Source organism: Enhydra lutris, unplaced genomic scaffold, assembly GCF_002288905.1.
Source record: "Enhydra lutris kenyoni isolate GAN:26980312 unplaced genomic scaffold, ASM228890v2 scaffoldscaffold8, whole genome shotgun sequence".
Taxonomy (NCBI): domain Eukaryota; kingdom Metazoa; phylum Chordata; class Mammalia; order Carnivora; family Mustelidae; genus Enhydra; species Enhydra lutris.
Window position 1 is genome coordinate 21,309,359 of NW_019154092.1, and position 22,840 is coordinate 21,332,198.

At 35.9% G+C, this 22,840-nt stretch overlaps 1 protein-coding gene across 3 annotated transcripts in view; it reads right to left on the bottom strand.

Moving 5' to 3' along the window:
• LOC111142549 (SS18, nBAF chromatin remodeling complex subunit) overlaps nucleotides 1-22,840 on the bottom strand; it is a 93,813-nt gene that overhangs the window by 35,744 nt on the left and 35,229 nt on the right. For all 3 annotated transcript variants that reach the window (XM_022495815.1, XM_022495814.1, XM_022495816.1), the window contains 2 exons: nucleotides 11,875-12,028; nucleotides 7,872-8,093 (listed from right to left, as the gene is read on the bottom strand). In XM_022495815.1, coding sequence (XP_022351523.1) covers nucleotides 7,872-8,093; nucleotides 11,875-12,028 — 376 coding nt within the window. The remainder of the gene's footprint in view (nucleotides 1-7,871; nucleotides 8,094-11,874; nucleotides 12,029-22,840) is intronic.

Here is a 22,840-nt window from a genome sequence, read left to right on the forward strand (position 1 = left end):
ATGTTTTCACATATACAAAATAAAGGACAGCCTTAATCCAAAAAGAACTCCTTCAAATTTATAATAAACAAACCACAGAAAACAGAACACAAACAGGCAATTCACAGAAAAAATGCAAATGACTAATGCTATGGTCTGAATATCTGTGTCTCTCAGACATTTTAAGTATTTATATATTTTACCTAGCAATTTCATTTCCAAAATTTATTCTACAAGATTCTTGTGTAAGTACTCCAATATATATACAAAAATGTTTGTCCCACAGCTATATACAAAAGAATTAAACTTGACCATTCTCTTATAACACACACAAAGACAAATTCAAAGTGGATCAAAGACCTCAATGTGAGACAGGAATCCATCAGAATCCTAGAGAACACAGGCAATAACCTCTTCGACATCAGCCATAGCAACTTCTTTCAAGACATGTCTCCAAGGTAAGGGAAACAAAAGCAAAAACGAACTTTTGGGACTTCACAAAGATAAAAAGCTTCTGCACAGCAAAGGAAACAGTCAACAAAACCAAGAGGCAACCCTCAGAATGGGAGAAGATATTTGCAAACGACACCACAGATAAAGGGCTGGTATCCAAGATCGAAAAAGAACTTCTCAAACTGAACACCCCAAAAACAAATAATCAAGTCAAAAAATGGGCAGCACTTGTGAACATTTTTCAAAAGAAGACATACAAATGGCTAACAGACACATAGAAAAATGTTCGTTACCATTAGCCATCAGGGAAATGCAAATCAAAACCACACTGAGATACCACCTTACACCAGTTAGAATGTCAAAAATTGACAAGGCAAGAAACAACAAGGGTTGAAGAGGTTGTGGAGAAAGGGGAACCCTCCTACACCTTTGGGAATGGAAGTTGGTGCAGCCACTTTGGAAAACAGTGTGGAGGTTCCTCCAAAAAATTAAAAATAGAGCTACCGTATGACCCAGCAATTGCTCCTACTGGGTATTTTCCACAAAGATACAGATGTAGTGAAAAGAAGGGCCACATGCACTCCAATGTTTATCGCAGCAATGTCCACAATAGTCAAACTATACAAAAAGCCAAGATGCCCCTCAACAGACGAATGAATAAGGAAGATGTGGTCCATATACACAATGGAATACTAGTCAGCCATCTGAAAGGATGAATACCCAATTTTTCCATCAACATGGATAGGACTGGAGGAGATTATGCTGAGTGAAACAAGTCAAGCAGAAAAAGTCAATTATCATATGAGTTCACTTATTTGTGGAACATAAGGAATAGTTTCAAAGACATTAGGAGAAGGAAGGGAAAAATGAAGGGGGGGTTATGGAACACTGGGTGTTATAAACAAACAATGAATCATGGAGCACTACATCAAAAACTAAAGATCACTGTAAGGTGAAAAACACAACATAAAAAAGTTTGGGGGCGCCTGGGTGGCTCAGTGGGTTAAAGCCTCTGCCTTCGGCTCGGGTCATGGTCCCGGGGTCCTGGGATCGAGCCCCACATCAGGCTCTCTGCTCGGCAGGGAGCCTGCTTCCTCCTCTCTCTCTCTGCATGCCTCTCTGCCTACCTGTGATCTCTATCTGTCAAATAAATAAATAAAATCTTAAAAAAAAAAAAAAAAGTTTGTCCCAGAAGTAGTTGTATTAATAAAAGACTAGAAGCATTATCAAAAGTGGATATAGTATTGTTAAATAAATTATGCTAGATCCATATAATGAAGGCTATTTTTAAAATGAGGTAGATCCATAAATATTGAAAACAAAGAGGCACAAGGAAATACACTACTACAATATACATACACAAGTAAGTGGTAGGCTTTTCTCAAGCACATCTACTTGGTACAGCTATTACCAGACAATAATCCACTCTGCATTCGGCTGAGGTCATGATCTCAGGGTCCTGGGATCGAGCCCCACATCCGGCTCTCTGCTCGGCAGGGAGCCTGCTTCCCCCGCCACCGCCCACCTGCCTCTCTGCCTACTTGTGATCTCTCTCACTCTCTCTGTCAAATAAATAAATGAAATCTTAAAAAAAAATTCACTGTATAATAAGATGATAAATATAACACTCTTGGCTATGATGATATATACTTTTTGCCCTTCATATTTTTTTGCTCTCCATATTTACATAATAAATGTACTGAAAGAAAAAGTTCCCATTATTCTAATATCAAGCCTCCAGATCAGACCATTACCATTTTCAACTTATTACCTAAATGAATCAGGACTTTCTTAATACTATTCAAACAAAACTAAAAACAGAAACAAAGTTGATGTGCTTAAAAGAGACAACAAATGACAAACTATCTCAAACTTTTTTGTTATTTAAAAAAGCATTTTGTATTCTGACCAAATAATTTCATACAAATTTTGCAAACAATTACTGAATTAGGGTTTTAAGCTGCATCGTTTCACTTAACCTTACTTATTATTAAGTAATTTACTCAAAGGTCTCACATACAATAATCTACAGGGCCAAGATCTGGAACCAAGTCTGAAGAATTATACACACTGAACTTAGGAAATGCATGTTTTAACACAAATACAGTAATTTGTGAAAACTCCTTATGTTTGAATATGTAATTAGTAAAATGATGTTAAATGAGAAAAGCTATAATCTTTAATGCCTAGGAATAAAAAATATGCCGATTCTATCAAATGTGACTATTGGTCATTTTCAGAAAGCCTTGCTATTTTAATTTGACTTTTAATACTCTAATGAGGGGCGCCTGGGTGGCTCAGTGGTTTAAATCCACTGCCTTCGGCTCAGGTCATGATCTCAGGGTCCTGGGATCGAGTCCCGCATCGGGCTCTCTGCTTAGCAGGGAGCCTGCTTCCCTCCCTCTCTCTGTCTGCCTCTCTGTCTACTTGTGATCTCTCTCTGTCAAATAAATAAGTAAAATCTTAAAAAAAAAAAAAATACTCTAATGAATATACTGTTGCTTATTAAATAAATATATTTAAGTTACTAACTGTCTTTCCAGATTACTACATGATATTTGAGTTTAATTCCTATTCGCTGAAGAAACAGATTTTTGTATGCTTACCATCAGACATTGTTTTAGGCACTAGAACAAAAGTGTGAACAGTAGGGATAAACTTCCTCCTTTTTTTTTTTTTTTTGGGTAATTCTAATGAATTCAAGTATTTGAATTCTAGTGAAGTTTATGCTGTACATAGGAGTAAGCAGATCCAATTATATAAGACAATGGTGATTCATTTTTAATAGCCCTGAACTTTACCTAAATAACAGGAAAGCATATGTTGGATTGACCATATACAAGATTTTGCCAGCAGTATAAGAAATAAATTAAAAACTTCCTAAACTGGGGTGCCTGGGTGGCTCAGTGGGTTCAAGTCTCTGCCTTCGGCTCAGGTCATGATCCCAGGGTCCTGGGATCAAGCCCCGTGTCGGGCTCTCTGCTCAGTGGGGAGCCTGCTCCCCCCACCCCACGCCTCCCTCTCTGCCTACTTGTGATCTCTGTCAAATAAATAAATAAAATCTTTAAAAACAAAACAAAACAAAACAAAAAAACTTCCTAAACCTTTCATTTTATCTGGAAGCAGTACACCCTCTAAAAGAACACAGAGAAAAATACTATTCTACAATAATAAATCTAGTTGCTAAATTAAAAAATATTTCTATCTTCTCAAGTCATAGATACATATAAACCAACAAATCAACTAGAAGTGGGCACCAATTACAATACCATTGTCATATATGCATTTTTTAAGCTCAAAAAAAAGTAACTGTTGAAATTTTTTTTAAATGATCATGAACAGAGTAATATATAATTAACAAATTTAAGGGGGTCAACTTTTTGTGCAGCTTTTTGAAAAGATATATTTTGTGTGGTAGGTCTGCAAGTTTTTGTTACAATAGTCTTTGCACCGATTTGGTTTAATTTTTCAGTAAAACTCAAAAGCTAAAAACAACTTTTAAAGAACTAATAAAGCTCAAAAGAGTCCACAATTTCATTCCTAGAAATGATACTTGTATTTTTTTTTTATATTTTTATTTATTTATTTATTTATTTGACAGACAGAGATCACAGGCAGGCAGAGAGGCAGACAGAGAGAGAGGAAGGGAAGTAGGCTCTCTGCTGAGCAGAGAGCCTGATGTGGGGCTCAGTCCCAGGACCCAGGGATCATGACTCAGCCGAAGGCAGAGGCTTTAACCCACTGAGCCACCCAGGCACCCCCATACTTGTATTTTAATACTAGTATACAATGTGCCTTATTATATTAGAGCTAACAGTATAAATTAACAGACTATTTCTTTTTGCTCTCTGAAACAATCAAAATGATAAATTATAAATGTATATCTATCCTTTGGATTAATTTCAATCAGACTCCTAAATTACAATGACAAGATTTTTCAATTTTATAAAATTAAATTTACAAAATTACAATTTTCCATTTCAAATTACAATGACAAATTACTTTTTCCCCCTTAATTTCATTTGCAAAGCTGAGAGAGAAAAAAGGAACAGGGAGAGGGTAAAAAGAAAGCCACTTTAAAACTTTCTTTCAGGGACACCTGGGTGGCTCAGTTGGTTAAGCGGCTGCCTTCAGCTCAGGTCATGATCCCAGCGACCTGGGATTGAGCCCCACATCAGGCTCCTTGCTCGGCAGGGAGCCTGCTTCTCCCTCTGCCTCTGCCTGCCACTCTGTCTGCCTGTGTGTGCTCGCGCTCTCTCTCTCTTTGACAAATAAATAAAATCTTAAAAAAAAAAAAAAACTTTCTTTCATATTGTAGACTAAACACAGTGTTTTGTTTAAAAAACTACTACCACATCATCAGTTAAAGTTTCCAAATATGTTACTTAAATAGTTAGTAACTATTAATATAATAATTAAATAATTGCCTTTTAATCATTCCTTTTTAAAACAAAATTAAAATTCTCCGGATTACTCTTTTTCTATTTTTCCTGTCACTTGACAGAAGTTTAGTGTAAGAAATCCCACAAATGTTTCTTTTCCTTGACTAATTCACCCCTTTATTAAAAAATCGTAAGTAGCTTTAACAAATTTTCTAGTATCTCTTGATATAGAGATATGTACTTAGAAATATAGCCAAAATATTTCAATAGCCAAATATTTCAATACTTTGATTTTAACTCAAAGAACAGCTCAACAAACATTAAGAAAAACTTTCGAAAGTAAAAATGTTTCTGTTCATAGAATTTGAGTGTTTTCTAAGCATTTCTCAAGGAGGACTATTTAAAGCGTGGTCTCCTCTGGTTTACTTCCACCTATATATCAAAACCGAAGATTCTGTTTATTTATTTTATTTTGGGGGAGAGGGGGAGAGATAGAGAGAGAGGATCTTAATAAGGAGACTCCCTGCTCAGCACAGAGCCTAAGAACAGAAAACTTTTAATGTAAAACATGAGCTTATTTTTAAAGCTATCTAAGAAAGTATTTTTCTAAGATTTATTTTATTTATTTGAGAGCGAGAAGCACGTATAAAGGTTTGAAGCAGAGAGAAATGCGAGCAGACTCTGTGCTGAGGGCAGAGTCCAGGAGGGGAAGAGGGGGGAATGCCTCGATCTTACAACCTTGATATCAGACCTGAGCTGAAACCAAGAGTCAGAGGCTTTTTAAAAAGCTCAACAAACTGGGCTATTCAGGTGCCCCCAAGAGAATGTTTTACATGAAGTGACTTTTAAAACTTTAAATAAAACTCGTATTAAAAAAAATTTTTTTTCATCCAATAGATATCATATAATTAACATACCTTTACAAGGAACTCATAGGATTAAAACAGTAAGTACTGCTACAACCTCATAAACTTTCTTTTTTTGGCAACTAATTTTCTTTGGTGTTCTTTATATATGAATACCAAAATTTAACTGCAAAGGTTATTTGTCCTGAAGAAATTTTTTAAATACTGAAAAGTTCCCCACTGATTTCCATCGTATTCTTTCTTGAAAAGTAACTTTTATTTCTTTAAATCAGATTCCTACACAGAAAATAGTTTATATACAAAATGACTATCAAGAAATTCAGATTATGTAAACAAAGAGGAAAGTGCTATATTATAGTAAAAGGAAAAATTGTACATTAGTAATACAAATAAAAAATGTGATATTTTTAAAAACAGTAAGTTTAGAACAAAATATTCCTATAAACAACCTCAGTTCCTTTCTCCAAAAAATTACTATTTTCTACATACACACTGCCACATGCATAATTTTTGGTTCTTCAAATCTTATGATGTCATATGGACCCATTCTACAGCAACATGCATTCCTGTGCACATCCTACTGTCCATGATAGTTTCTAAGTAGTGTGCCCTCATTACTGTAGTTGCTGTGAGAATTATTACCAATTTTCTTGCTATCTCTCCTTTTAACCAAACTCTATAGAGAAATATCTGGACTCCCTTCTGACCTGGCACTGACTGGATCTTGCTGTTATTTTGAAACTTTAATTGCCCTAATTAAAAAAAAAAAAAATCTATCATGGGCACTAAACAACTTTGAGGGAAAAAAATGGAGCAAGCACCAGTTTTGTGAATCTACATTGACAATTTTCTACTGTCTCTTTGTTTTCAGTGCATTTCATCAAAATTACAAAAAATTCTGTATTACTCTTTAAGCATTAGAAAATATAATTTTATCATAAATAATTATCAACAGATTAACCTTAACTACCTTTATCTGGGTGCACTTTAGTTGTTTTTCAAAATCGAAATCTAGAAAATTTTGTTGCATTAACCTCACATTTTGTAATTTAAATAGCTTTAGGCTGGCAATATGCCAACTGTTTTAAAGGACAATTAGCAGAACAGAGCGCCACTTACTGGTTTTTAGTTATTATTCACAAGAACACTTAAAGAAGAAACATGACAATAATTTCATTTTCTGAGATTGGTAATAAACTTTAATAGACTTCACCCCATTCTAAGAATAGAAGAATACAGCAGCATCTCCACTGAACACTCTAAAAAACAAATTATGTTAAAATTACCTCTTAATGCTGAAATACAACATCAGAAAATTCATAAAAATTAAGGGAAGTTCATAAAAATTAATACATCCTTTATAAGTAAAATAAACCATAGAGTAAAGGTTTTTTAAGGGGTTGAACTTGCAAAGATGAAATTATTATTTTCTCAACTTCCTTGCTCTAAACCAAATGTTTGGTTATTCATTATTAGCTTAAAAACAATTTTTCTTAAATAAACACCCAAGAATCTTAAACTGTCCAAAAGACATAAAGATAAATAAGCTTTAAGAGCTTAATTAAGCAAACTTCTAAATGTAAAAATAAAAAATTATTTTAAGCTGGTTTCAAACTCAATGTTCCTTTTTTATGGATATGATTATGACTCGCTTCAAACTTCTATTTTCATGAATCAGCTACCAACTTGAAAAAAAAAGATTTTCTTTTCAAAGGCTAACACAGCATTCCAGTCAAAAATGACATCAGGGGCTGGAGCACCTGGGTGGCTCAGTTGATTAAATGTCTGCCTTTGGCTCAGGTCAGGATCTCAGGGTCCTGAGATCAGGCAGAGTCCAGCTCCTGCTGAGCAGGAAGTCTGACTGCTCCTCCCCCCCCTTATCATGCTCTCCCAAAAAAAAATAAAATATTCTTTAAAAAAATGAATGACATCAGGGGCACCTGAGTGGCTCAGTCATTTAAGTGTCTAACTTCAGCTGCGGTCATGATCTCAGGGTCCTGGGATCAAGCCCTACCTGAAGCCCCACTTGGAACCCCGTGTGTGGGGCTCTCTGCCCAACGGGGAGTCTGCTTGTCCCTCTGCCCCTCCCTCTGCTCATGCTCACTCTCAATCTCTCAAATAAATAAAATCTTTAATGAAAAAAAGAAAAAAAAAAACCTTTAAAAAAAATAATGACATCAAGCTTATTTACCTTGGTTTGGCTGCATATTCATATTTGGTCTGGGGCCATAGCTTCCTATTGGTTGCCCTTGACTCATCGTCATCTGATTCTGTACTGGCATGCTCTGTGATGATGGCACAGAATGGTTGTAACCTCCCATGGATCCATGGCTACTTGAAGGCATGTTCATGGAACTGTTTGTCATATTGAGTTGATTGGGTCCAGGTCCCTGAATAGGCATATGGTTAGGCCCTTTGAAGAAAAGTGGTCAGAATCAAATACAAAAGTTAATGGTCTATTAAACTTTGGTCTATTAAAAAAGTACTTTAAAAGCTTTTAATCTTTTTGCATACCATAATAATAATACTAAACAATAACTTGAGTATTTAATCAATAGCAAACAAAGTAAATGCTTTATATGAATGATAGCAAATATTGTGAAGTAGATGCTATTCCCATTTTATAGATTGAAGGAACTGATGCTTTTAGAAGCCAGCAACATTCTGGGAAAAAAAAAAAAAAAAAGCAATGATAAAGGAATAGCTTTATAAGAGAGCAAAATGTATAAGGGAGAAGTAATTAAAAGTATACAGTATTGTGCTCGCTTTGGCAGCACATAAACTAAAATTGGAACGATACAGAGATGATTAGCATGGCCCCTGCGCAAGGATGACACGCAAATTCGTGAAGCGTTCCATATTTAAAAAAAAAAAAGTATACATTATTAGCACATAAATGAATTAATAGATTAATGGGCCCAGAGTAGAGTCTAAAAACACACCCAAATTTCTAATTTTGTAAGAGTGGTGAAATTGAGTATCAGTAGGCAAAAGAAAGACAATTCAATATGTAGTGTGACCACTGAGTAGCCATCTGGAAAACGGTCTACCACATTCCTTCTACCTAAAATAGTTCCAGATGAATAAAAAAATTAAACACTACAAAAGAAAAAAGAAAAAGGAAAAAAATCTTAAAAAAGGGGGAATTTCAAAAAGGAGAACTTTTTAAAATGATCTTGAAGCAGAAGGGTCTTCTTACATGCCAGAAAACCCAGAGCCCTAAAAGACTGCTAACCTAGACTACATAAAAATAAAAAATTAAACATGACCAAACCAGACCAAATGAAAACAATATAGTAATAATAAAAAGTGGGAAAAATTTATTAACAAGACCTATCACAGACTGAACTAATTATTTAACATAAAATAAGGAAAAGACCACCAGCGATAAAAGAAATGGCAAGGGACATGAATAATCAGTTCATACAAAACTACCAAAGGGACATAAACATGAGAGGACTGCTTGCTTCACTTATAATAAAAAGGCCAATTAAAACCAGGAGACCCTTTTTTCATCTTTCAGATTCCAAAAACCCAAAGTTTTGATCTATGAAGAAAAGTAATTTCAGACACTGTTGAGGTATATAAGTATACAAATAAGTACTATTTTTATGTAGAGCAATTTGGCAATAACTACCACATTTTAAAATGCATATACCTTTAACCCAACAACTGCAGTTCTATAAACATAAGGCCTTTATGTGTTACACATGCATGAATGCAAAACTGGGTATGTGTGTTTATTTATTTACTAATTTACTTTCATTTTACAAGCATATTCACAAAGCATAATTTTTAATATCAGAAGACTAGAAATAACCTGTATTTCCATCATAAGGAACTGTTCAAATAAATTAGGGGCATCCATGAGAAAGAATGAAATACAGCCACCAAAAGCATGAGGCAGCTCTTCATGTATTGAGTGGTCTCTCCAAAATAGTCTCTAAGATTTATCTTTAAGAAGGAAAAAGTATCATATATAACACTACATGATGTATGTTACCACTTGTTTTTTTTTTTTTTTTAAAGAATTAGACAAAAGGAAAAAGAGTGTTATGCATATGTTTTGGATAGAAAATATCTCTTGAAGGATAACTAGAACCGATGACTCTCTGGAACGAAGTATCTGGAGGCAGGGGCTATATACCCTTTGGTACCTTTTGGTACTTTGGTACCACAGGTTTATTATTGTCTAATTTTTTTTTTAATCTGTTAAATGTTTTTTAAAAGGAACATGAAATTGTGGTTATTTGACCAAGATCAAGGAGCACATAAGTACCTCTATAACTTAGATTAGAAAATATTAAAACAAAATTTAAATAGGTTATTAAAAGCCTAGATAGAGGGGGCGCCTGGGTGGCTCAGCGGGTTAAGCCGCTGCCTTCGGCTTGGGTCATGATCTCAGGGTCCTGGGATCGAGCCCCGCATCGGGCTCTCTGCTCAGCGGAGAGCCTGCTTCCTCCTCTCTCTCTGCCTGTCTCTCTGCCTGCTTGTGATCTCTCTCTCTGTCAAATAAATAAATAAAAAATCTTTAAAAGCCTAGATACAAATTCATGTGCATACAAAAGTTGGCAAAGCTCTATGAAGGAATGTATTAAATAAAGGAAACAAAGTAACTGGACTTCAATTTCTCCTACACCTAACCAGAACTCTTTATTAGAGAATTGTTTTGGAAGCTCTACAGCGTTCTAGACAACGCAGGTCATCACTAGTTGAAAATCTCTAGTTTATAAAGAATATAACTACTCCAGATGGCCATATACAAAAACCCAAATGTCATGTTAACAATAATTACATTGTCATTCAAGTGCTTCTTTGGCCTTAAGCTTTAATGTTACACAGAGAAGTTAAGTCAAAATTCTAATTAATAGTACCACCATAAAAAGTCACAAAACTCTTAACTTGCTAACATGTACTAGCACTACCCTTCTGGTTCAAAAAACAACAGCTCCTGATGAGTTAAATGTGAATTCAGTAAGAAGCATCCTCCTGACTACAACCTAACAAGTAGTTACATCTTTATTCCCAGCCCCACACAGGGTGTGGGTTGGGGGGAGGGTGGCCACGGATTATGGCAAGCCTCAGAAGGAAACAAGATAGCCACCAAAACAGCGCCAACCTCCTACATGAATCACACATCAATCTTCTATGAACAAGACTACCTGGCTTCTTTTGCTCCGTGCTCTCCTTTACCTCATTTCCTATACCCATTGTCTCTGGACACCAATGTTACCATCCAACACAATTAGCTAAGACAACACTATCCTACGGATGCTAATTACTAATTTTTAAAAATGAACTGCATTGTTATTCTAATTTATTTTCATTATTCCTATTTGTATAATACTTCCTTTTAGTTAATGAAAATAGCCTTTGTTTTTAGGAAGTACAAATATTCTCATATTAAATGCAGAAAACAACCCACCAAAAATTATGGGTATGGGTTGTAGCTATTGTTACAAAAACAAAATAGTTTAAAGATACTTTCAGATTAAAAATTCAAACCAGCAAAAGGTAACTAACTAAGCATCCAATGACCTAGAAGAGATTCTAAGTGACTCCAAACTTAAAATGGTAAGTAGTAAAGAGAATATCTCATTATATAAAACATCTGACATTATTTTTCTTCTTTTAAATCTGCTTTAATATCAATTTGCATATATATATTATGCTATAAGCATATGTATTCATAAAAATCTATGCTCAGCTTCAATAGTATCAATGAGGAAATACTAAATATATTAGCATTTTACAGATTTTTTTTCTTTTCCCCATGTGTTTTTTCCAGCAATACTGTTTCTGGGACCAGTAAATTTTTAAGTAAATACAAAACCCAAGGAAATGTTATAGTACCTTTATAATCTATAAATTTTAATTCTTAAGTCATGGCACAATGCCTTTTTTTCCAAAAAGCTTCTAAAGCCAGCTGTATTGCATAGTTTCAGACAGACTAAATTTAGCCAGTTCTGTTCATCAGAGGAATGCTGTGTGTCAGCTACATCAAAGCCCAAGGGCAGCCTGATAAACACTGAATACAGGTCACGTAGCTCTGTAGCTAACAAACTCTAAGAGAGCTTGTACTCCGGGGCATTCAAAGCAGTTTTGTCATCAACAATCTAGTATCCCTTGAGCCCCCATGTCGTTTCAGTTGCTAAGCAACTCTGGTGTTAATGTCTTAGAGGAGAAAAACTTACCAGGCATCTGGCCGTTCATCTGGTTCTGCATGTGTGGTGCAGGAGGACCCCCACCTACCATTCCATCTGAAGGCATGTTGTGAGAGCGTGGAGGTGGGGGAGGGCCACTCTGATTCATCCCTCCAGGACCCATAGGCATATTCTGTGTGGGTGGCTGAAAGAAGACAGTTTAGTAAAACAAGAGAAACAGACTAACATATTAAAGATGCATATAACAGTTGCATATATTATTAAACTGAATAGAAACAAAAACACAAATGCATTTCAACTTATTCTAATGCATTTTAATCATGGACTAATTATTTACGTCAAATTTAATATGCCCCCAAAACTTATCTTAGTATGAAGATATCATCTGACTGCCTCAAACCAAAAGACCACCACCAATTAAACTATATTTTACTTTAAAAATTCTCAATAGTAAAAATAAATTCTTTAACATCCTATACAAAAATTCATATTTATCTATATATAAGGATTTTTAATGTGTCCACTGTAGTTAAATTATGTTTCGAAACTTAAGTCTCCTTTCATTATTAATATATTTAGATATATTTACTATTAATATTGGATTTTACCTGGAAAGATGCAATAACAAAAAACTATAAAAGGACCAGAAGCCCCAAAATGTAATATACTTTGTAATACTGTTCGAGGGGGAAATAAAGTAATTTTGGCAAGGGAATGTTTTAAACCACGAAGACTCAGTTCAGTCCAACATTTTTGTGCCGACGACTCCTATAGATCAGAAACATTACTGATGGCCTCCAAGGGTACAGAGACAGCTGCCTCAAAAGGATGCCTTTGGCAAATTTCCTAATGAAAGTGTGAAGAAAATCACTGACTAACCTTGAGAGTTCACAAAAGGGCGTAAGGAAAAACACAGATACAGGGTGGTCTGCAACACCTGGCTCCCTTCTTAGGGGTATTTTGGTGAAGAAAGCAAACGGTTAGTTGCTTTCCAAATCCCCATTTTTAAGTCTTAGAGGAGAAGGAGCTATATTCTTTACACATCTATTTCTGCCTTCTTTCTCTATTTCTCCATGTTCTGAAAACATAACATCTACTCCTATAACTTTAGTCATTTTCTTCCTCCCACATTTTTACATGCCTAGTTAGCTAGCATTTCTGTACCATCCAGATTTTGTGAACACAATCCTCTCTGGCACCCTTAACAGATAAACACTGTCTTTTAACCATCACATGTGAATACTCAAATCCCAACCATTTAATAATCACTAACATTTACACAAATAACCAAGTTCTATTCTAATAGCAACTACTTAAAATTCATAGTCTTAGAGCACCTGAGTGGCTTAGTTGGTTAAATGTCTGCCTTTGGCTCAGGTCATGAACCCAGGGTCCGAGGATTGAGCCCCATGCTGGGTTCCCTGCTCAGCAGGGAGTCTGCTTCTCCCTCTTCCTCTGTTTCTCCCCACTACTCATGTTCACTCTCTTTAATACATAAATAATAAGGGGCGCCTGGGTGGCTCAGTGGGTTAAGTCTCTGCCTTTGGCTCAGGTCGTGATCCCAGTGTCCTGGGATCGAGCCCCGCGTCGGGCTCTCTGCTCAGCGGGGAGCCTGCTTTCTCCTCTCTCTCTGCCTGCCTCTCTGCCTACTTGTGATCTCTGTCTGCCAAATAAATAAATAAAATCTTTAAAAAAAAAAACCATAAATAATAAAATCTTTAAAATAAATAAATAAATAAAATTCATAGTCTTGGTTTCTTCACTACTAAATCCAGAAAATAACTGCTCTTTTATTAAATATTTCCTCTTTAATTCTCATTTTAAATTTTTTATCCACTTTGGATTCTCTAAACAGTTAATGATTGCTCAGTTTTTAAAAAGAAATTACCAAACATCAACTTCCTGTCACATACCTTACTATGAAATGATACTTTACTATCCTTGAAACACAGCTGACTGTGACCCTCTCGTTTGAAAATAAAAATCCTTCCACATTCTTGTCCAAATTTTCTGCTGAAAATTTATGTTCTCACTCTCAAAAGATACCAGTTTCTTCATTTTCTTGTGATGTACTTAATGAAACATCAGTATTCACGACTCCCATCATAATAGAGTAGCTTATATCAAACTAACCCTCCTCCTGATAAAAGTTATAAAATCTGGACAAATGTAAAAACTATTTGAAGACACTAAAGAGCAATATAGGCAAGAGAAGCAGGAGGGGCTACAACTCTTAAGAGAAGGGCAGCACCAAAGATCAGCTCCACAATCACCTTTGCTTCGTCCTTGACTTTGCTGCATAAGAGCAAAAGAGAGCCCAAGCAGAAGTGGCAGCACTACTGGACTGAGAAGAAGACAGAGTTCTGGGCTATCAGAAAGGTAGAAACAAAAGAACAAAGTCCCAGAGTGGAAGAACCACAAAAAAGACAAAAATTCAAGAAAACTAGCATAAAACAGCAGTTAAGAGACTAAAGAGCTGAGTGGAGTATTTCAGTTTCTGCCCAATGCTGGAGAAACAAAGACTGGAGTGTAGTCTCTACCAAGCCAGAGAGGCCTTCAAAAATAACTCTAGCTCTCTGTTGAGACTTCAGAAGGACTCTCCTTAGATTAAGGTCACAATGGAAATATCAGCCCTAACAAATCTTAGAGTCAACATTCAACACTCAAGGTAATCTAGTATTTCACCTTCCAAAGGAAAACTTAACTCTCTTTGGAGGAAAATAACACCAAGTAGAGCCTCTACAATTGTTCATTCATAAGTCCAGCACTTAATGAAAAATTACAAAGCATTCTAAAAAAATAAGAATGAACAGCCAACACTCATTAGGATGGCTATAATAATTTAAGAAAGAAAAAAAACTACAAAAAAGTAACAAGGGCTGGCAAGAATGTGGGGAAAATGGAACTCTTATACATGCTGGCAGGACTGTAAGGCGTGCAGCCACTTTGGAAAACAATTTGGCAGTTCCTCAAAAAGTTAAACATAGAATTACCATATGACAGAGCAATTCCACTTCTAGTATAGACCCAAGAGAACTGAAGACAAGCATCCACACAAAACTTACACACAAATGTTCACAGCAGTATTAACCATCATAGCCAAAAAATAGAAAAAATTCAGAATGTCCATCAACTGATGAATAAACAAAAATATCCTACAACAGAATATTATTCAGTCATCAAATGATATGAAGTACTGATACATAATCCAACGCAGATTACTCTTTTCTTTTTAAAGATTTTATTTATTTGTGAGAGAGAGAGAGAGAGAGAGAGAGAGAGTAAACACGCACAAGCAAGGGGATGGGGCAGAGGGAGAGGGAGAAGCAGGCTCCCCACTGAGCAGGGAGCCCAACATGGGGGGCTCAATCCCAGGACCCTGAGATCATGACCCAAGCAAAAGGCAGATACTTAACTACCTAAGCCACCCAGGTGCCCCAACAGTTCCCAATTCTATTATGAGGTCACCAAATTTTGATACCAAAACCTAACAAGCACATTATTAGAAAGAAATCTACAAGCCAAACTTTCTCAAGAACATAGACACAAAAACACTAAACAAAATTTTAGCAAACTGAATCCAGACTATATTAAAAAGATGATGCATTCTATAACCATACAACCAAAGATGTTAATTCTAAGAATGAGAACTGGTATGACTTTTGGAAAGCAATCACTGTAATTCACCAAACTACCAAAATAAAATCCACATAATATCTCAATATACAAAGGAAAAGTATTTGACAAAATTTAACACCTACTCATAATACAAACGTTTAAAAATTTAGAGATAAATCCTTAATCTAATTAATCTAACTTATAAAAAATTTACATCTAATAACATCTTACTGATAAAAATATTGGACTCTTTTTCCTTGATTTCAGGAATAAGAATATCCATTAATACCATATCTATTCATCATAATAAATAAACCCATAGACAAATCAATAGTATTAAGAATGGAAATAAAGCACAAAAGTAAAAAAAACAATGAAGATTAGAAAAGACACTAATTATTATTCACATATGACATGATTGAATGCACAGAAAACCAAGAGAATCTATAAAAAATTATTTGAATAAGGTAACTGGATAGAAGATTAATATATAAAAATCAACTGTATTTCTATATATTTTCAAAAAAATAACTAAAAAATGAACTTTTAAAAATAAGAGTATATGTAATAGCATAAAAAATGAATAACTAGAAATAAATCTAATAAGATGTGCAATACTTCTACATTGTAACGCTGTTGAAAGAAATCAGAATTTACTAAATGGAGGGCTATACCATTTTTATTGACTGGAAGACTCAATATACTGAAGATATCAGTTTCCCTAATGCTGACCTAGAAATTCCATGAAATCAGTCAAAATCCCAGCAGGCTTTTTGAAGAAAATTCACAAGGTGATTCTAAAACTCATATGGAAATGCAGAAGAATTAGAATAGCCAGGACATTCTTGAAGAAAAAAAACAAAAAAACAAAACAAAAAAAACACCGTTGCTCCATAATTGACATGTGGTTGGTACAAAGATAAAGAGACCAACAGAACAGAAGTGAGAAACAGATCCACAAATACAGTCACCTTACTTAAAACAACCTGTATTCAATGGGTAAAAATAGTATTTCCAACAAATGGTACTGTATCAATTGAATATTACATGAACAAAAATGAACCTTGACTGCTAGACTGAGATCATTCACAAATTTAATTTGTAATGGATCATGGATAAAAACTTTTAGAAGAAAATACAAGCATATTTTCATGAACTTGATATAACAAACTATTTTTCAAACAACATACAGAAAGAAAAGCATGATCAATAAATTGGACTTCATTTCAATTAGAAACTGTTCATATAAAGATGTTCAGATAAAGATATAAATAGAATAAAAACAATTTTCTTTTTTTTTTTAAGATTTTATTTATTTATTTGACAGAGAGAGATCACAAGTAGACAGAGAGGCAGGCAGAGAGAGAGAGAGAGAGAGAGAGAGAGAGAGGGAAGCAGGCTCCCTGCTGAGCAGAGAGCCCAATGTGGGGCTCAATCCCAGGACCCTGAGATCATGACCTGAGCCGAAGGCAGCGGCTTAACCCACTGAGCCACCCAGGCGCCCCTAAAAACAATTTTCAAAATGAGAGAAAACAGCACAGTGAAGAAAACAATTAACAAAACTAAAAAGCAACTTATGGAATGGGAGAAGATATTTGCAAATGACATATCTGGTAAAGAATTAGTGTCCAAAATACATAAAGAACTTACAAAACTGAACACCCCAAAACAAATAATCTAATTAAAAAATGAGCAGAAGACATGAACAGACATTTCTCCAAAGGAGATATACAGATGGCAAACAGACACATGAAAAGATGTTCAACATCACTCATCATCAGGGAAATACAAATCAAAACCATAATCTCACACCTGTCAGAATGGATAAAATCAACACAAGAAATAACAGGAGTTGGAAAGGATGTGGGAAAAAAGATACCCTCTTGTACTACTGGTGGGAATGCAAACTAATACAGCCATTGTGAAAAACAGTATGGAAGTTGCTCAAAAAGTTATAAATACGACTACCCTACAATCCAGCAATCACACTACTGGGTATTTACCCAAAGAATACAAAAACACTAAATCAAATGCTGCTATACACATACACCCTGATGTTTATAGCAGCACTATTTGCAGCAGTCAAGATCTGGAAGCAGCCCAAGTGTCCACTGATGAATGGCTAAAGATATGTGTGTGTGTGTGTGTGCGCGCGAGATGAAATATCACAGAGATGGATGTGTAAGAATGGAATATTACAGAGATGTAATAGAATATACTAGAGAGTATTAATGCTAAGGAAGATAAGTCAGAGATAAAAATACCATATGATTTCACTCATATGTGGAATTTTTTTTTTAAGATTTTATTTATTTATTTTACAGGCAGAGATTAGAAGTAGGCAGAGAGAGAGAGGAGGAAGCAAGCTCCCCGCTGAGCAGAGAGCTCGATCCCAGGACCCTGGGATCATGACCTGAGCCGAAGGCAGAGGCTTTAACCCACTGAGCCACCCAGGCGCCCCTCATATGTGGAATTTAAGAAACAAAACAAATGAGCAAGCGAGAAAAAGAGAGCAAGAGAAAAAGACAAACCAAGAAACAGACTCTTAAATATAGAGAACACACTGATGGTTACCAGAGGCGAGGTAGGTGGAGGGATGGGTTAAATAGGTGATGGGGATTAAGGAGTGCACTTGTAATGAGCACTGGGTATTATATGGAATTGTGGAATCACACTGTACACCTGAAACTAATGTAACACTGGATGTTAACTGGGATTAAAATAAAAGCTTAAAAATGGTAGAAAATATTACATAGGCAACAACAGATTTATATCTAGAATGTATAAAGAACTCCTACAAATCAATAATAAAAAGGAAAACCCAATGTAAAAATGGACAAAAACAGGGCGCCAGAAATTTTTTGATCTATATCTTGACTGTAGTGGTGTTTACACAAATTTGTCAAAATTCATCTGTCTATACAATTAAAATAAATGAATCTTATTTTATGTGAATTATACCTCAAATGACACTCCTTCAAGAAAGCCTTCCAGGACTACCAGAATCATCGACACCATTATCTCCTATGTCCTAGGTGCCCTTTCTTCATAGCATCTGCCACAATTGTCATTTAAAATGTTTGTGTAAAGGGGGTGCCAGGGTGTTTTGGTCTGTTAAGCATCTGCCTTCCATCTGCCTTTGGCTCAGGTCATGATTCCAGGGTCCTGGGATGGAACCCCCCATCAGGCTCCCTGCTCAGCAGGGAGTCTGCTTCTTCCTCTGCCCCTCCGCTGACTAGTTCTCTCAATCTCTTTCATTCTCTCTCTCTCTCGCTCTCTCAAATAAATAAATAAATAAAATCTTTAAAAAAAAATAGAGGTACTCAACCAACAGTCACTAAATGAAAAAATTATTTTGAAATATAAGCGCCACTTCAAATTCAATTAGGAACTGATATTTTTGTGACAGCTTTTGTGTTCTTTATTGCCAAAACTGCTTATTCTCTACACTCCAGATCCCCACTTAGAAGTCCATCAGACGGGGCACCTGGGTGGCTCAGTGGGTTAAGCCTCTGCCTTCGGCTCAGGTCATGATCTCAGGGGCCTGGGATCGAGCCCCACATCGGGCTCTCTGCTCAGCGGGGAGCCTGCTTCCCCTTCTCTCTCTGCCTACTTCTGATCTCTCTCTGTCAAATAAGTAAGATCTTTAAAAAAAAAAAAAAAAACATTAGAAAAAAAAAAAAGAAGTCTATCATACATCTCAAACTTGAAATCTAAAACACTGAATCCCTGACATCTCCACCACCACCCCCAACCCAAATCCCTTTAGCCGGCAGACTCAGTTGATGGCAATTCCATCATTCTAGTTGCTCTCTGAAAATCACAGTCATCCCTTACATGTTTCTTATTCTTATCCTCTGCCTCCCACATTCAATTTTCAGCATATCCTTTAGACTCTACCTTTAAAATATACCTACAATTTGACCATTTTTTCCACCTCTTCCTCCCTCCATGCTGATACAAACCACCATCACACCTCTCATGTTGAATACAGTTAATCCTAACTGGATTCCCTGCTTCTATCCATGCTCCTCCATAATATATTTTCCACACGGTTATCAGAACAAGCTTACTGTCAATTCACTCTTCTGCTCAGAATCCTCCAAGAGCTTCCAATTTCAAGGTAAAAACTAAAGTCCCTAAAATAGCTTGCAAGATAGGATTTGTCCACACAACTTCCTTACCTTATTCTGTTCTAGCCACAAACTTCATGTTGTTCCTTGAACAAGTTAGGCACAGTTTCACTTTAGGACCTTTCCACTGCTTGTTTCCTCTGCCTAAAACATTCTTCCTCAAGGGGCTCCTGGGTGGCTCAGTGGGTTAAAGCCTCTGCCTTCAGCTCAGGTCATGATCTCAGGGTCCTGGGATCGAGCCCCGCATCAGGTTCTCTCTGCTCAGTAGGGAGCCTGCTTCCCCCTCTCTCTCTGCCTGCCTCTCTACTTGTGATCTCTCTCTGTCAAATAAATAAAATCTTTAAAAAAAAAAAAAAAAAAAAAAAAACAACATTCTTCCTCAAGTCTTTGCTCAATTGTCACCTTCTCAATGAAGTCCTCCAGACCATTCTACTTCACACTGCAAACTCCGTCCCCAACATGCAGCACTCCTAATACATCTCTCCCTGCTGTTTTCCTTTTCCACAGTTCTTATCATATTCTAATAAGCTATACGATTTAATCATTTATTATACCTGCCTTGTTTGCTACAATGTAAAACCCAAGAGAGCAGGAATATTCATCTGCTTTGGTAACTGATGTTCCAAAAAGTACCTATTGCCTAACACAGAGCAGGCACTTAATATTTAATAAATAATGAACTCTCAAACTTAAATGATTTAGTATAAAATTAAAAATAATTCTGACTATAAAATTATCTTCAATGTTTCTTTAAAATATAAAAATATCACTGTAAAATATAATTTTTAGTTTAATAATCCTTCCTCTGTGTAATATCATTTGTGTAACTGTCATTAATATAGTTCCCCACAAGGAGGCACTAAAATGACACCTAGGAGATGTAAAAATTATTATGCAAAACAGTATATATATATATATATATATATATATATATATATATATATATATAGCACTCCCAAAAGCTGACAGATGACCAATACATACACAAACGAAAAGAGTCAACCAAGAATGGTCAACCAAGAATGGATCCAAAAGCATCATCATTACATGTGCCTTACTTCTTAGACCTATTGTCCGTCTTGCCAAAAATGAGTTCCATACATATCTGAAACAGTTCAGAAAGATCTCCTTGATTCCTCACTAATTCCACCAGAAATGTTAGGATGCCATCATGGGTAGCCTTGAACTGATGAACTTACCAAATGATTTTGTCAATTTAATACTCTTAAAAAATAATAATCTCATCAGCTGTGTCATCTTGTCCCTAAGCTAATATATAATTTAGTCCTACTATATAAAACCTGACCAGTTGAACTTCCACAACTAGTAACATTTTTCCACCTATTTTCACAGCATGATCATTCTCCAAATTTCCTAAGGAGTTAGGCTCCCAAATAATTCACTTACCAACAACTCCCCCCAGTTAGTAATAGGTTCACCGGAAATGCAACCTTTATTTTTGAAATAGCAAACACTCCCACCATAACAAATCCAACATCAGATTATCTCCACTATGAAAAACTAAGTCTACCTAACCCTAATGATGTGAATTACTAAGTAGTTGCTCCTGATCCATATAATCTTAGATAATGAAATAACTGCCTTCTTCCCAGACCAGGAGAATTCTCTGGAATATACTTCCAAAAACACAACTAATCCACTCCTAAAACATGGAGAGATAGGACTCCAAGCCTTTCTTATGTTTGTAATAATACCATTAATTAAGAAACAGGAATATATGTAACTGTTTAATCTTGAATTTATTATTTTTACATCTATACCAATCTGGCTAAATTACAGAGTAATGTGTAATTATTACAAAAACAGAAACAATGCAACTAGGAATCATTGCTAAAAACCTTATATACATACCTCCAGAAAGTTTTTAAAAATGTACACACACACACACACACACACACACACACACACAGAGTTTTCAAAAGGAGGGTCACACTACTACAGTGTGATTTCTTTTATTCTACTGTACGAATTATTCTTTATCGGCATATAATTCAATCTCATTTAAGAGTGTAAAATTCAACTATATAAGCTATAAAAAAATTTTTTTTGAAGATTTTATTTATTTGAGGCGCCTGGGTGGCTCAGTTGTAAAGTATCTGCCTTCGCCTCAGGTCATGATCCCAGGGGTCCTGGGTTTGAGCTCCACACCAGGCTCCCTGCTCAGTGGGAAGCCTGCTTCTCCCACTCCCCCTGCTTGTGTTCCCTCTTCCACTCGCTGTGTCTCTCTCTGTCAAAATAAATAAAATCATTAAAAAAAAAAGATTTTAATTAGTTGACAGAAGACAAATAGTGAGAGCAGGAACACAAGCAGGGCAAGCAAGAGAGGGAGAAGCAGGCTTCCTGCCAAGCAGGGAGCCCAATGCAAGGCTCGATCCCAGGACCATAGGATCATGACCTGAGGTGAAGGCAGACACTTAAGGACTGAGCCACCCAAAGGCCCCTAAGCTATAAAAACTTTTAACCCACCCTCAATACTGAGACTAGTTTCCTAGTTTGTTTTTGTTTTGCTAATATAAACAATGCTTAAATTAACAGTCCCATACAAATCCTTTTCTGTACTCATTCTGTGCAAATTAAGAGGGAATTACATAAATTTCCAACATTTATGTTCTTTTCTTGCCTCCCCCCACCTTTTTTTTTACATGAAAAGGTACTCAACATCTTTAAATGTCAGGGAAATGCAAATCAAAACTACAATGAAGTATCTATAATGAGGTACCTACAATGAAGTATTTCACACTTGTGAGAATGGCTATTACCAAAAAGAAATAAATGTTGGTGAGAATACAAAGAAAAGGGAACCCTTACATATGGTTAGCGGGAATGTGCAACCACTATGGAAAACAGCACAGAATTTGGAAAACAGCACGGAATTTCCTGAAAAAATTTAAAAGAGAACTACTGTACGACCCAGCAATTCCACTTATGGGTATTCATCTGAAGGAAATAAAGATACTCACTTGAAAAGATGCCTGCACCTCCATGTTTACTGCAGCATCATAAGTGGGGCACCTGGGTGGCTCAGTCTGTTAAGCCTCTGACTCGGTTTTGGCTCAGGTCAGGATCTCAGGGTTGTAGGATCAAGCGCCGCCTGGGACTCTGTGCTCAGCATAGAGTCTGCTTGTCCCTCTCCCTCTGCTCCCAACCCCCTACCCCCCAGTTAGGGTGCACAGCAACTAGAACTCTCATAACTTGCTGGTGAGAATACAAAACAGTACAGTCAT